This window comes from Lactuca saligna, chromosome 9 (genome assembly GCF_052625555.1).
Source record: "Lactuca saligna cultivar CGN05327 chromosome 9, ASM5262555v1, whole genome shotgun sequence".
In the NCBI taxonomy this organism is placed as follows: domain Eukaryota; kingdom Viridiplantae; phylum Streptophyta; class Magnoliopsida; order Asterales; family Asteraceae; genus Lactuca; species Lactuca saligna.
The window spans coordinates 8,239,522-8,252,079 of NC_136425.1; the positions used below are offsets into that span (position 1 = coordinate 8,239,522).

Sequence of the window (12,558 nt, forward strand, 5' to 3'; positions counted from 1 at the left end):
TTCGTGTCGAATTATTAAAACGAACACAACACGACGTCGTGTTTTTTTACACTTTACACGAATACAAATTCGAATTTCTGTTTCATCTCAATTTCATTTTGTACCGTGTATCTTTGTAGTTTAAAAAATACAGATCCTTGAAATTGAAATAATAATATTAAACGAAAGCTTAAAAATAAAAACTAAATTGAACTATAAATCAACGAAAAAGCCCAAACCGAATATATTTGGTAAATGGTAATGGTGGATGCCGCGGCCTGCCGGGTATTCTTATCTAATGAAGAAAAAAACCAGACGCAGCCGCAGTTGACATTTCAAACTCACGTCTCTCCCACTCCCACTCGCACTGATTATAATATTCTATCTTCCTTTCTCGATCTTCGATTCTTCAATCTTACGTCGTTGTAGATATACTTCCAAAATCAATCCCGATCACTCTGTTCTTTTTGAACTTTTCATCACTTTAACCTCAAGAAATCTACATCGCTTTTACTCGATTTTAATATCTCACATTGTCGATCGCAGCAGCAGAACAACATCAACACCAATCAGCGATGTCGTTCGAGTTAGAAGAAGAAGAGTCCTTCGAGCACACGTTACTAGTGGTTCGAGAAGTGTCGGTTTTCAAAATCCCGCCGCGTTCCACTAGCGGCGGTTACAAATGCGGAGAGTGGCTTCAGTCGGACAAGATCTGGTCTGGCAGGCTTCGTGTTGTTTCCTGTAAGGACCGGTGTGAGATCCGATTGGAAGATCCGAATTCCGGAGATTTGTTTGCGGCTTGTTTTGTTTATCCTGGCCAGAGGGAGAGCGCCGTGGAGTCGGTGCTCGATTCGTCGAGGTATTTTGTTTTGAAAATCGAGGATGGCACGGGGAAACACGCTTTTATAGGGTTAGGGTTTACAGAGAGGAACGAGGCGTTTGATTTTAATGTGGCGTTGTCGGATCATGAGAAGTATGTGAAGAGGGAGATTGAGAAGGATGCCGATGAAGCCAGCGACGAGAGTCATATCAATATCCATCCTGCTGTAAATCACAGATTGAAGGTATGTATCGTCACTTACAGTTTTCCGGCTATGCGTATATAGTCGACATTTTCAGATCAGTAGCTGAAACCATCTAATTCCTAGAAGTATTGAAATGGATTTGAGCTCATTAGAGAATATTAACCTGAACCATTACATATTTTAGGAGGGTGAAACAATTCGGATCACTGTAAAAAACAAACCTGCAAGTGGAGCTGGGATGCTTTCATCTGCAGGGTTATCCGAAAAGATTAAGCCACTTAGCCTTGCTCCTCCACCTGAGAAGGTTAAGTCTAAGCCTCTAAGCCTTGCTCCTCCACCAGTTGCCTCCGGGAAAATTAGGTCTCCTATCCCACCCCCACCCAATGATCCTGCTGCTGTTCGGATGACTTCTACAACTCATAATGTTGCTGCAAGGAATTCTACAGATGCTTTCACAGATTTCTCTCAGCTCGAGGTATCTTTTTTTATTAGTTCATCTCCTTGGCTACATATATTCTTCGAATCTTAATTCCAACTGAAAGAGAACAACAATCATGCAGAGGAATCTTCCTTCAAGCGGTGGATCTGGGTCAACAACTCAAAGCAAAAGCAAAAGCAGTGCAGCTGGATGGGCAGCATTTTGATTGTATCGGAATCGGATGAGGTGTAATACTTGGATGATATCTTTTCTTCTGTTATGTTAATGTTGAGGAAAGCAAGCAGAATAGATGACATGATACAACAGAAGGTAACAATCAATATACAGTGACAGTCCATTATTGGAAATAATTGTAATTGTCTGGAATATATAAATATTCGTGACCTTGTATTTCATAATTATATGTTACAATTATCTGCCAACGTAAGTCCAATTTCACTCTGACGTTAAGATCTTGTCTTCCCATTGCTTCCTCTACTGTGAATCTGTTGTTGCCTTGTTCTTCACCCTGGAAGGAAACCTGTTTTGAGTATACTTGTTGCGTCTAGTTTGAAACATATAAATATAATGAACCAGGTTTGAGTTTATAAAAACTCAAATTGAATTCTAATCGAGCTCTTCTATCCCTACTTAATATGCACTGTTGTTTTGTATTTTTTTCTGAGGTGTTTCTTATTTTCGAGCTACTATTCAATGCAAGAAATATCTTTTCTTTTACTTATCCAAGGGATTGTTTTTTTCCTAATTCTGTGTGGGTAAAAGGAATGATGATTGTGTTGATGAAGTGTTGTATAAATAAAGGCTTCTTCTTTCTACAGTGAATAAACCATCATTTTTAAATTCTAAAAAAATATCACAATATTCATCAGTTGACCATTGTTTTTTACTTAATGCATCAAGTCACGGTATCAGATTAAGTGAAACAAAAGTTTTGTATGTATACTTGTTACAGCTCAATTGGCAAAAAGGTGTCGTAAATGTCAAGTCAATGCTCGGTTATATTCATTCTTTGTGACTATTGTTTTAATGTATACCTTAATTAGGTCGAATTGTGTATATTTAGAGTCATTCGGTGAATCCAAGTGGGAGCTTTCATTATTCTTATTTTTTTATCTTTATTTATATTGTTGTTTGCCCGATGTCTTCTATTGAAGCTAGGGTGTAAGTGAGCTGAGCTACTCGTGAGCTATTTGGGATTGACTCGCTAAAAGCTCGACTCGAGATCGAATTAAACGAGCCTGAGCCGAGCTCGAGCCTGAATATGAGGCTTGTTTATTAAACAAGCTTGAGCCGAGCTTCAATTAATGGGCTCACGAGCTTAAACGAGCATATATATATATATATATATATATATATATATATATATATATATATATATATATATATATATATATATATATATATATATATATATATATATATATATATATATAGGGGAGAGTTCAATTGAGAAAAAAAAAGGTTGAGAATAGGGAAATCATTCTCAGCTAATTATTTATTTTTGCCGTAAAAACCTCCAACGTACCAGCGGAAATGAAAAAAAAATGCACATGTGTTTTCTAGCAAAAACATATTTCCTTAAACTATCCTAATCATTACCTTAATATATACAAAAACATAGTTTTTTTCGTTTTTTTTTTTAATTTTTAGAAGCTATTTTTATCAAAAAAATGATTTTAAATATACCAAAATTCATGAATTTTTATTCTTTACAAATAGACATCCATATTGATATAGTTTTAAGATAAAATATATTTTTTTTTTTTATATTTTCAGCTATCGTATTCATAAGTTAATAAAAATGAATCATGTTTTATTATAATACATTTGTTATTCATTTATGAATAAAAAGTATGATTTTTTTTTTTACAATTTAAATATTATTCATATATGAATATAACATATAATAAATATAATATATTCATATTTTAATATTGGACGATGTATTCACTTGTGAATATTAACATAGTATATTCATTTATGAATATTATATGGTATATTCACTTATGAGTATTAAATGATATTTCATAAGTGAATATTACATAATATTACATGATATATCATATGTGAATATTACATAGTATATTACTATTCACTTGTGAATATTAGATGATATATTCACTTACGAATATTACACAGTATATTCACATATGAATATTACAATGTATATTAACTTGTAAATATATATTCACTTATGAATATTTGAAGGTATTTTAACAACTATATATAATTTTTATATGTATGAATAACATACAGACTTGCATATTTGTTTTGTATTTTTAATAATCATATACTGATTCAGGTGAGAAAACATATTCATATGTGAATATAACATGGTAATTTAGTTTATGCATTTCATCAAACAGTTGGAGGGCATACAAGTTAACTATTTTAAATTTTTTAAAAACATCAAGTTATTAATTCCAAATCCTCATATACTTCCGATTTCGACTTCAGACGCGACATCCTATGTCTGATCGATTTTTTATTTTGATTTTGATTTCCGAAAATCCGATTGGGAACCTGTGAGTACCGATTTTGAGTCCTTCAATGTCGACTGTGACTGCGAGTCCAGAACTCTGATTCCAATTTCATGACCAGTGAAGAAGTTCCGATTTAGTTGAAGAAATCTTGATGATTATTGAAGGTTGGAGGAAATTTTTTGATGATGAGCGGATTGTTATTGAATTCTCTATAGTTACGTATTTGAGATTGAAGGTTATTAACATATTTACAAGTTTGTCACCGTGTCTTTTTATGCTTAGATTAAATGAGTGGCTGATAATGATTCTCCCATTCTCAACCTTTTTTATTTTTCAATTGAACTCACCTCCCTCTCTCTCTCTCTCTCTCTCTCTCTCTATATATATATATATATATATATATATATATATATATATATATATATATATATATATATATATATATATATATATATATATAGAGAGAGAGAGAGAGAGAGAGAGAGGCTCGTTTTGGCTCGCAAGCCCACTAAATTGTTCACGAGCCGAGCTCAAGCTTCACATAATTAAATTTGAAATGCATTTATTATGGAAGTTATTAATGCACTTCACATGTAATTATGGTAATATTTTTTATTATTAATGTATTTTATAATTAATTATGGTAATATATATCTTCAATTAATGCTTATTATATGTGCCATTAGGCACATATTAGAAAATCTCTTAAATATAATCTTTTTTAATAAATGAAGGTTTTTTTTGATACTTATCACACTCTTATTCATTTTGCCACATGTCATTTTGTGGTTATTTTGAATTAATTTTTATTCCATATGTAATTTTGTGGTTTTCCTATTTTATTAAATTTCATATGGTATTTAAATTTAATAATAAATGTATATCAATTTCATTAATGGATTTTCCTTATAATTTCAAAATTTTAAAATAAAATCTCATTAATTTGCTTTGATTATTTTATCTTAATGATTTGTTTAAATTTAAAAGAGAAAAAAAAAAACACTTTAATTTTAGTAATTCAATATTTTTCTCATTTTTCTTATAAATTCAAAAATTTCAAATATTTATACATATTTAATTGTTTTAAATACACCCATGTAATACATGGGGCTCACACCTAGTATATATTAATTATAAGAAATATTATAATAATTAAATGTAAAATACATTAATAATCCATAATAAATGTATTTTGAATTTAATTATGGTAATATTTTTAATAATTAATAGTAGTTTTCTAATATGTATTAGAAAATATATTTAATAAATTTAGCAAATAATAGAGCAACTCTTTTTACCCGTAATGTTCTTATATTTGTCTTTTGGATGGTAAGTACAATAGATATGAATAATTGAATATGATATGACAAAAACATATTACTATCGGGTTAAACCTTTGATCCATCCATTTAACGGCTTGACGCATTTGACTCGACTCTTTTCTGTTTTTATTTCTATGGGGCCCTTTTAAAACTTGAACCATATCAGCCTGTTTTCTATAAATATATCAAAAGTCAAAAATGTCACTTCTATTTGTAAAAATTTCGACTTACACATAGCTATCCCAAGCGAAATTTTAACTAGTTTTCAAGCATGTAAAACATCATTGGTCAAATACAACAAAAAGTTACCATCTTTCAAATAAAAACTTAACAAAAAGTTGTCACAAGTTTAGAATACAACCAAAAAGAATTATTGTTTGCATCAAGAACGACCCACTTTTTCAAATAGAAAAATGATGCAATTGATAGTCAGTGATCGGTCATCCTCTTTTATTTTTCTTCTATAAACGGTATTGTTTTTTCAAGATTCGCATTATATATAAAGTTATCTCTTTCTTTTTTTGTTTCCCACAATCAAAATTTCAATTGCGTGAATGTTTAATTACCAATCCTAACAGCGCCAAAATTAGAAGGACAAAAAAAAAAACACTAGAGGCAAAAAATCTCGAAATTCATGGTAAATAAATACCTTGAAAAGTGATTAATGCTATCGATACTCAGATTTCAAAATCCAGGAAGAGGCATTGGGAGTTTTTTGCAAAGTTGCAATCTCCTTCAAAAGAGACTTAAACACAGGCAAATCCTTTGAGGGAATCCTATCTTTAAAATGATGGACTATACTACCGGAATCACTGGTCCCACCTCTTTGCTGTAAAAAACTACAAATTTGTCGAATCAAAACCTCCGGCTGCACCCCACCCAAGTTCCGCGGTCTAACCGATGAACCCAATGCATCACCAACCGCTTGCTCTTGGGTCCCTCTAATTTTAGCCAATAACTCAGATGAAGATAACGCTTTCCCACCAGATGCTCCAACAACAAACTTAGATCCAGATCCGGATCCATGTTCGATTCTGGTTTTAGCAACCAACTTTGAGTTGACCATTGACCCGAACTTCCGACCACCACCCGTGGGTGCACCCGCGGTTCCTGATTTCCCGGTCCACGTTGGAACCGCGATGCTTTCACGGCTCCTAAGCATTCGCGATTGGCGTAATGCTTCCGCTGCTCGATGTGCAACTTGTGAAGCTTGTTCATCGAGTTTCACCTTTTCCTCATCATTATTAGCATTCATTATCACATCATGGTTCACCGCACTCTGCAAATTTATATAAAATGTTATTACTTTATGTTCAATAAAACCGTGGAAAAAGAAACCAAGCTTACATGAATCCCCTGAGCATCAAAGAGAGACCGCAAAATATTTGTTTCCTCTTCTACCCCTCCTTCATTGCTGTCATCAATCATTTCCTTTTGTTTCTTTTCGGCGAGTGTTTCGGGATTTTCATTTTGGCGGACGCTGTTTACATCTTCGGATAATTGACTGAAAAGATTTGATGTTTCGGTGCTTCCGTTTTCTTTATCATCATTCAATGTGAAGAGATCTTTCATGTCGCGAGCTTTAAAGAATCTTCTCTGCTGTGGGTTTTTCAAGATTTTGTTGGTTAAAAAATGTTTGTATATTTGTCGATGATATACTTTTTCTTCTATCGTTCCACGCGTTATCAATCTGTAAATCGTTACATCTTTTGTTTGACCAATACGCCATGCACGCTCCCTCGCCTGACAATCACCAAAAATTAAAATTAAAAAAAGAATTATAACAAAGTTGGATAAAAAGACGTAAACGCCCTTGTCATACCAACCTGCATGTCGGTAGAAGGGTTCCAATCGGGATCAAATATAATGACTCGATTTGCACCGGTTAAATTTGTCCCCAATCCACCAACTTTAGTGGTCAAAATGAAGATGAAGATATCGGGAGAATTATTAAACTCATCCATTAAAGTCATCCTTTGCTTCACAGGGGTTAAACCGTCCATTCGTCTATAAGTATAGGAATCACGAATCAAAAAACTCTCAAGAATATCAAGCATCTGTTGAGTCTGGGCAAAAAGAAGAACACGGTGGCCTTGTTCTTTCCAAACCTTAAGAACCTGAGCAACAACTTTCATCTTCCCACTTCTTTCTTGGTTTCCATAATCAGGATTCTGAGCTGCATGTTCTCGTTCGAGTAAATCAGGGTGATTGCAAATCTTACGCATCACATCGATTCCATAAAGAGAGTTTCTGTCTCCATTGAAGATCTGTTCCACTTCTGAACTTGCAAGAAATGCTCTGTATAAACATCTTTGATCCCCTGTAAGGCTGCAAAACAGGACATGTTCTGTTTTTGTTGGAAGCTCAGCATTTACATCTGCTTTCATTCTTCGAAGAAGATAAGGCATGATTAGGTCACGTAGAACAACTGCACATCTGCACATTCTTAAATGTTAAATTTTAAAATTCAAAACACAGAAAAATAAATATACAACATACCTACCTGTAAGCAGTGGATACTTGCAAAGGTGATGCATTAGCATATCCACCAACAGAAATGGGAACTGCAAATTCTGCTTCAAATACCGGTAATACCCCTAGTTTTCCAGGAAATACAAAATCAAACAATGACCATAGTTCACTTAATCTGTTCTGGATGGGTGCTCCAGTCATTATGATACGATGAACTGTTTGCAACTGTTTGCAAACTAGAGTAACTTCTGCATTTGGGTTTCTTATTCTGTGTCCTTCATCCAATACTGCATATCCCCATTCAATGTCAAGCAGTTTTTCCCCAAGGATTCGAAGCTGTTCATAGGTAGTAATCAATAAACCGGATTCGTTTCTCAAAACACGGTTTATCAAAGAATCCCACTTCTTGTTGTTGTTGTTACTTGAATGTAAACCTCCACTTCCTTCTTCATCACTTTCTGTAGTTTCATAATCACTTTCATCTGACTTGGGTTGCTTCTTTTTATAAGGAGCACCTCGAGCAGAATCGTGTAGTATCTCCACATGAAAAGATGGATACCATTTCTTTGCTTCCCTCCTCCATTGACGCAAAAGGGTAACTGGACATATGATTATACTGGGTTTATACATGTTACTGAAATGTAAAGCTCCAAGAAAAGACAATACTTGAATGGTTTTCCCAAGTCCCATTTCATCTCCTATGATTCCACCAGCTCTTTGGCAATGAAGCTCCCATAACCACTGAACTCCCACCTTTTGATAGTCAAAAAGTTGGCTGAAGATTGAATCTGGAATCTTTAATCCGCCTTCTAGTGTCACAAAAGAAGGATCCTCATTGCCTTCAACACCTTCTTGATTGTCTTCTTCAATACTAGACCCTCTTGCATCCTCTACATTCAATATAAAATAAAATATAAAAAAAGCAGGTTTTGACTATGCAAATATTGATGACATACCGATCTCTTCAAGAGAATTTTCCTCACGTGATGCTACCTTCCTCCATCTCTTCCCAGGCAAAGGCCTTCTCTTTTTCCTATTTGAATCTTTTGACTTTCTTTCATTATTTTCCAGGGATTGGGGAATCTTGAAAGGTGTTTGAAGTCTTTGAAAAGGGCGTGTTGGTGCATCGAGTCTTGGTAGGGAATCTGGATCTAATAGTTTTGTTGTAGGGCGAGATTGTGCAGCTTCTGATATTGATTTAACAGCTCTTGCTATGCTGGTGGAGGGAAGATCATTGTCTTCTTCAACTGTATGAGATGGCCCTGATTCTTCAATACGGCGTTCATATCCTTTGAGGTTATGGAATGGAGTTAGGATTCCTTTCCGGACCAATTCATCCCTTTCCTGACACAAACAGAATGGAATTGTCAATTACTGACTCATACTCACTAGAGATAGTCAATGAAACCAGAGACTCACTGTTTCAACAAATCCTGCAGAGGCTGCGTTTAAAACCGCATCAAAATCACCATCGTCATTGAAAGCTACTGTTTTATGCCGCTTCTTTGATTTCTTATTTGTTGTTGGGACTTCTTTCTTCTTTCTCTTGTGATTTGGCTCTTCCTTTACAAGAGATTTCAAGAGCTTTTCGTGTTTATTATCTACAGGAATACCCTCATTGCCCAAATGTCCAATTTGTTTCTCGAGTTGAGCTTTTGTTCTTTTCAGGCTTTCCAATCGATCAGTTGCTAGAGCATGCTGAAGGGTTAGATCATTGGATGAAGCCTGCAGGATGCTTTTTTCTCCGTTCTCATCATCACCACTGTGTGCATGTTCTTCGGTTCTTGAAAAGTTTTTCACATCTTCAACTGTGGATGCAACAGCATCTATTTCAACATTTATGGCTCTTAACTTATTAAGGACGTCTGTTTGGTTTGTGGATGATGGTTCATTGCTTTGTCTTCTTTCAAGATGTTCATCATCTGTGGTCCCTCCCACTTGGCTGTCCTGTTCAGCATGGTTTCTTGCCTGCCAATAGATGGAGGCTATGATTAGATTAGGTTGCACTAAAGTACATACATAGAAGAGTTATTTGATGTCTTAAACTTGTTATAAGAGTACAATGTATAGCACCTCTTCTAGTATATCATGTTCAAGCTCTTCTGGATTTGCTGATGTGACGCCCAGACTACTTAACAAAGCCCTATCTTCCTCTTCTTCTTTCATTCTTGAAAACACCAGCTATTTCATGAATGCTGATATCCCAAAAATTCCACTGCCATAACCACAAGAATCGTTAGTTGATACACTTAAATGAACTATGAGATTCTCCTGAGTCTTATAGGCACAAATATAAACTAACATGATTAAGGTACGAAAAAAAAAAAACCCTATTGAAGCCACAAAATGAAAATAAATAAATTTGAACCTGGTGGTGTTCTAAAACTGTTATGCATCCTGTAAAAATAACCACTAAGGTTGTGTACAACAATATCCAACTTCTAATTCTGACAAAATGCTATGATATGTTCTTGCCATTTCGCAATGCATCCAAATTTCTTGCAGTACTCACACATTCATGATCATTACTGCAAATGAGTGAACCACTAACGACCTAGATATTTCATGTGATGTGCTCTAATTTAAAGACACTTTCTACAAACACCACGGTACATCCAGCTACAGTCAAACATCATATTGAGCCACCAAACGATAACACACATGATAAACCCTTTATTCGACCACAATTTCACGAAAATACAACTTGTTTCAGGATAAACTCGTCAACAATTTGAGATGCGACGCATAATATAAAAGTAAATAAATCATAAAGGATATATTTAGTCTCACCCGTACGAGTCTTCGGCTAAATATTACCGGAAATCTCTGCCCCCGGTGTTCGATTGGTTTCTAGAAACTAAGAAAATCAAAGAACATATACATCTCGATTAGACGATCAATCAAACCCTAGATTGACGGAGACCACAATTTGTGAACTCGATTGTGTTTCTGATTTCGCTCTTCCCAAACCTAGACTAAATCGATCGGAGGAAGAAATCAAAGACGGCGTCGTATTTGTAGCTGTGAACCAGTCGGGTCGGTTGGCTTTTTTGGCACACAAGGCAGCAGCAAACACTGCGTGTTAACATTCGCGCCTTTTATAAAAAGATTATAAATTGATATTTTAAATGTGATTTTTTTTTTCAATTACTGTTTTATATCAAAGTCTATGGATTTTTTTTGGCTGGAAACAATGATAGCATATTGTAATGTGTGGTCAAACTCGTTCCTGGGAAGTGAAGAACAGGTCTCAAAAATGAGATCACTCGCAAGAAATTCGATTAAGAGTACCTTGGGGCTCAAGGAATGCAATATATTGGTGGTAGGGTGTTTGCGGTGCAATTTGGTGCGGTTTAGAGTTAACATTGCAAACCGCACCTTCAAAGTTCTAAATCGCATTATATGGTGCTAGGGGCAAAGCCAACAATTTTTTTAGAGTGTTCCTCATAAGTTAAATTATCAAGCATCCGCAAACTGCAAACATATACAAATGATCAAAGTCTTAATTTTGTTTCAATAAGATCATATTACATAGAGGAATATCTTGATGGTCTAGATGTATGGGAAAATGACTTATGAAGGTAAGTAACTATTTCGATTGTCCACATATAGGTAATATTCTTTTTTTTGTTCTTATTAATGGAACAAACTTGTTAGTTTTGTTCATATTAAGGTAATATAACCGGCTATTACCTGTTTTTGCTTATGTGGCAGCCATCTGGCACATGAGTTGAATACGTTGCACCTACATGGCTTTGTGCTTATATCATCTTCGTTTACAGTATTAGAAGTCATTCAATTACACCCGATTTTGAACCCTAGATCTACGATGGCTTCTTCTTCCTCATCTTATTCTTCAAAACGACCAGATGATTTTCAAGCTGATCATCCATGTGATTGCAACTTACCATCTCGTGTGAAGACTTCAAGAACCCCTGACAATCCTGGAAGAAAATTTAGAGTTTGTCAAAACTCGATGGTAAGCTGAATACGTTCCAACTTTCTTCTTCTCCATCTTGTTGAATACCCTTTCTTCTTTTTCATCCTTTAACCTAACATTTTTTTAATTTTTCTTCAAGAATGGAAAAAGTCCAAGCTGTAAATTCTGGCAATGGCTGGATGAGGATGAAGGGAGGATAGATGGAAGAAAGCCTTACTGGAGGAAACCAGAAGAAAGCTGTAATTTAACCTTGAAAATTTGCACTTTGGAGAATGAAATCAGCATATGTAGAATGAAGATCGAAGAAGAAAAGAACACCAATTTTGTTAATAGACAGGAATTGGACAAAGTCAAGTGGGAGTTGTTTACTCACAAATTGGCACTGATTTTGTTATTTGTATTGTATGTGAAAATGTGGATTTCATTGTAGTTCATGATGTATTAGGGTTAATGATGTAGTTTATGATTAAAACATGACTGGTATTAAAATGATGTACTTTATGTATGTTATGAATGGATGTTTTTGTTACATGTTTTTGCTTCTGAAGTTTTTGTTACATGTTTAGAATGAAAAGTAATTAAACACTGGAATGGAATGAAAAGTAATTAAACACTGGAATGGTATACATTGAAACATTGGAATGTAATATAATATAATCTAACATGGGAATGTAACATTGGATTCCAGGAAACATTGTTTACAAAACAGTGGAATTAAACACAGTTACAGATGCATTACTGCCAAAAGGTACACATATTACTAGACAAAAGATTCCCAGTCAATGATGCCAAAAAAACAACAAATTATCAAATTCTAATCCAATTCCATTGGTTTATCACAACTACTCCCCTCTTTTCCCTCCCACTTCTTTCTTATTTGGATTTTTGTGATTCTTTC

At 34.5% G+C, this 12,558-nt stretch overlaps 3 protein-coding genes across 3 annotated transcripts; 2 read left to right on the plus strand and 1 right to left on the minus strand.

Moving 5' to 3' along the window:
- The first annotated feature begins 238 nt into the window (after positions 1–238).
- LOC145015863 (uncharacterized protein At1g03900-like) lies at positions 239–1,893 on the plus strand. The gene is made up of 3 exons (XM_078974336.1): positions 239–1,043; positions 1,189–1,479; positions 1,565–1,893. The coding sequence occupies exons 1-3, from the start codon at positions 555–557 to the stop codon at positions 1,646–1,648; spliced, it is 864 nt and encodes a 287-aa protein (XP_078830462.1). The 5' UTR covers positions 239–554; the 3' UTR covers positions 1,649–1,893.
- Positions 1,894–5,862: 3,969 nt separating this feature from the next.
- Positions 5,863–10,802, minus strand: CHR8 (chromatin remodeling 8). Its single transcript, XM_078973125.1, has 8 exons — positions 10,511–10,802; positions 9,794–9,935; positions 9,140–9,688; positions 8,677–9,064; positions 7,752–8,610; positions 7,075–7,684; positions 6,596–6,991; positions 5,863–6,527 (listed from the first exon to the last, which is right to left on the minus strand). The coding sequence occupies exons 2-8, from the start codon at positions 9,884–9,886 to the stop codon at positions 5,916–5,918; spliced, it is 3,507 nt and encodes a 1,168-aa protein (XP_078829251.1). The 5' UTR covers positions 9,887–9,935; positions 10,511–10,802; the 3' UTR covers positions 5,863–5,915.
- A 636-nt stretch (positions 10,803–11,438) lies between these two features.
- Positions 11,439–12,151, plus strand: LOC145013954 (uncharacterized). The gene is made up of 2 exons (XM_078972306.1): positions 11,439–11,699; positions 11,800–12,151. Exons 1-2 carry the CDS (start codon positions 11,550–11,552, stop codon positions 12,088–12,090), a joined length of 441 nt encoding a protein of 146 aa, XP_078828432.1. The 5' UTR covers positions 11,439–11,549; the 3' UTR covers positions 12,091–12,151.
- Positions 12,152–12,558: the final 407 nt, after the last annotated feature.

Coding starts and splice junctions, on each gene's coding strand:
- LOC145015863 (XM_078974336.1), top strand. CDS start 555: ATGTCGTTCGAGTTAGAAGAAGAAGAGTCCTTCGAGCACACGTTACTA. Junction 1,044..1,188: donor CTGTAAATCACAGATTGAAG/GTATGTATCGTC, acceptor TACATATTTTAG/GAGGGTGAAACAATTCGGAT. Junction 1,480..1,564: donor CAGATTTCTCTCAGCTCGAG/GTATCTTTTTTT, acceptor ACAATCATGCAG/AGGAATCTTCCTTCAAGCGG.
- CHR8 (XM_078973125.1), bottom strand. CDS start 9,886: ATGAAAGAAGAAGAGGAAGATAGGGCTTTGTTAAGTAGTCTGGGCGTC. Junction 9,065..9,139: donor CTGCAGGATTTGTTGAAACA/GTGAGTCTCTGG, acceptor TGTTTGTGTCAG/GAAAGGGATGAATTGGTCCG. Junction 8,611..8,676: donor AAATTCTCTTGAAGAGATCG/GTATGTCATCAA, acceptor TATTGAATGTAG/AGGATGCAAGAGGGTCTAGT.
- LOC145013954 (XM_078972306.1), top strand. CDS start 11,550: ATGGCTTCTTCTTCCTCATCTTATTCTTCAAAACGACCAGATGATTTT. Junction 11,700..11,799: donor GAGTTTGTCAAAACTCGATG/GTAAGCTGAATA, acceptor TTTTTCTTCAAG/AATGGAAAAAGTCCAAGCTG.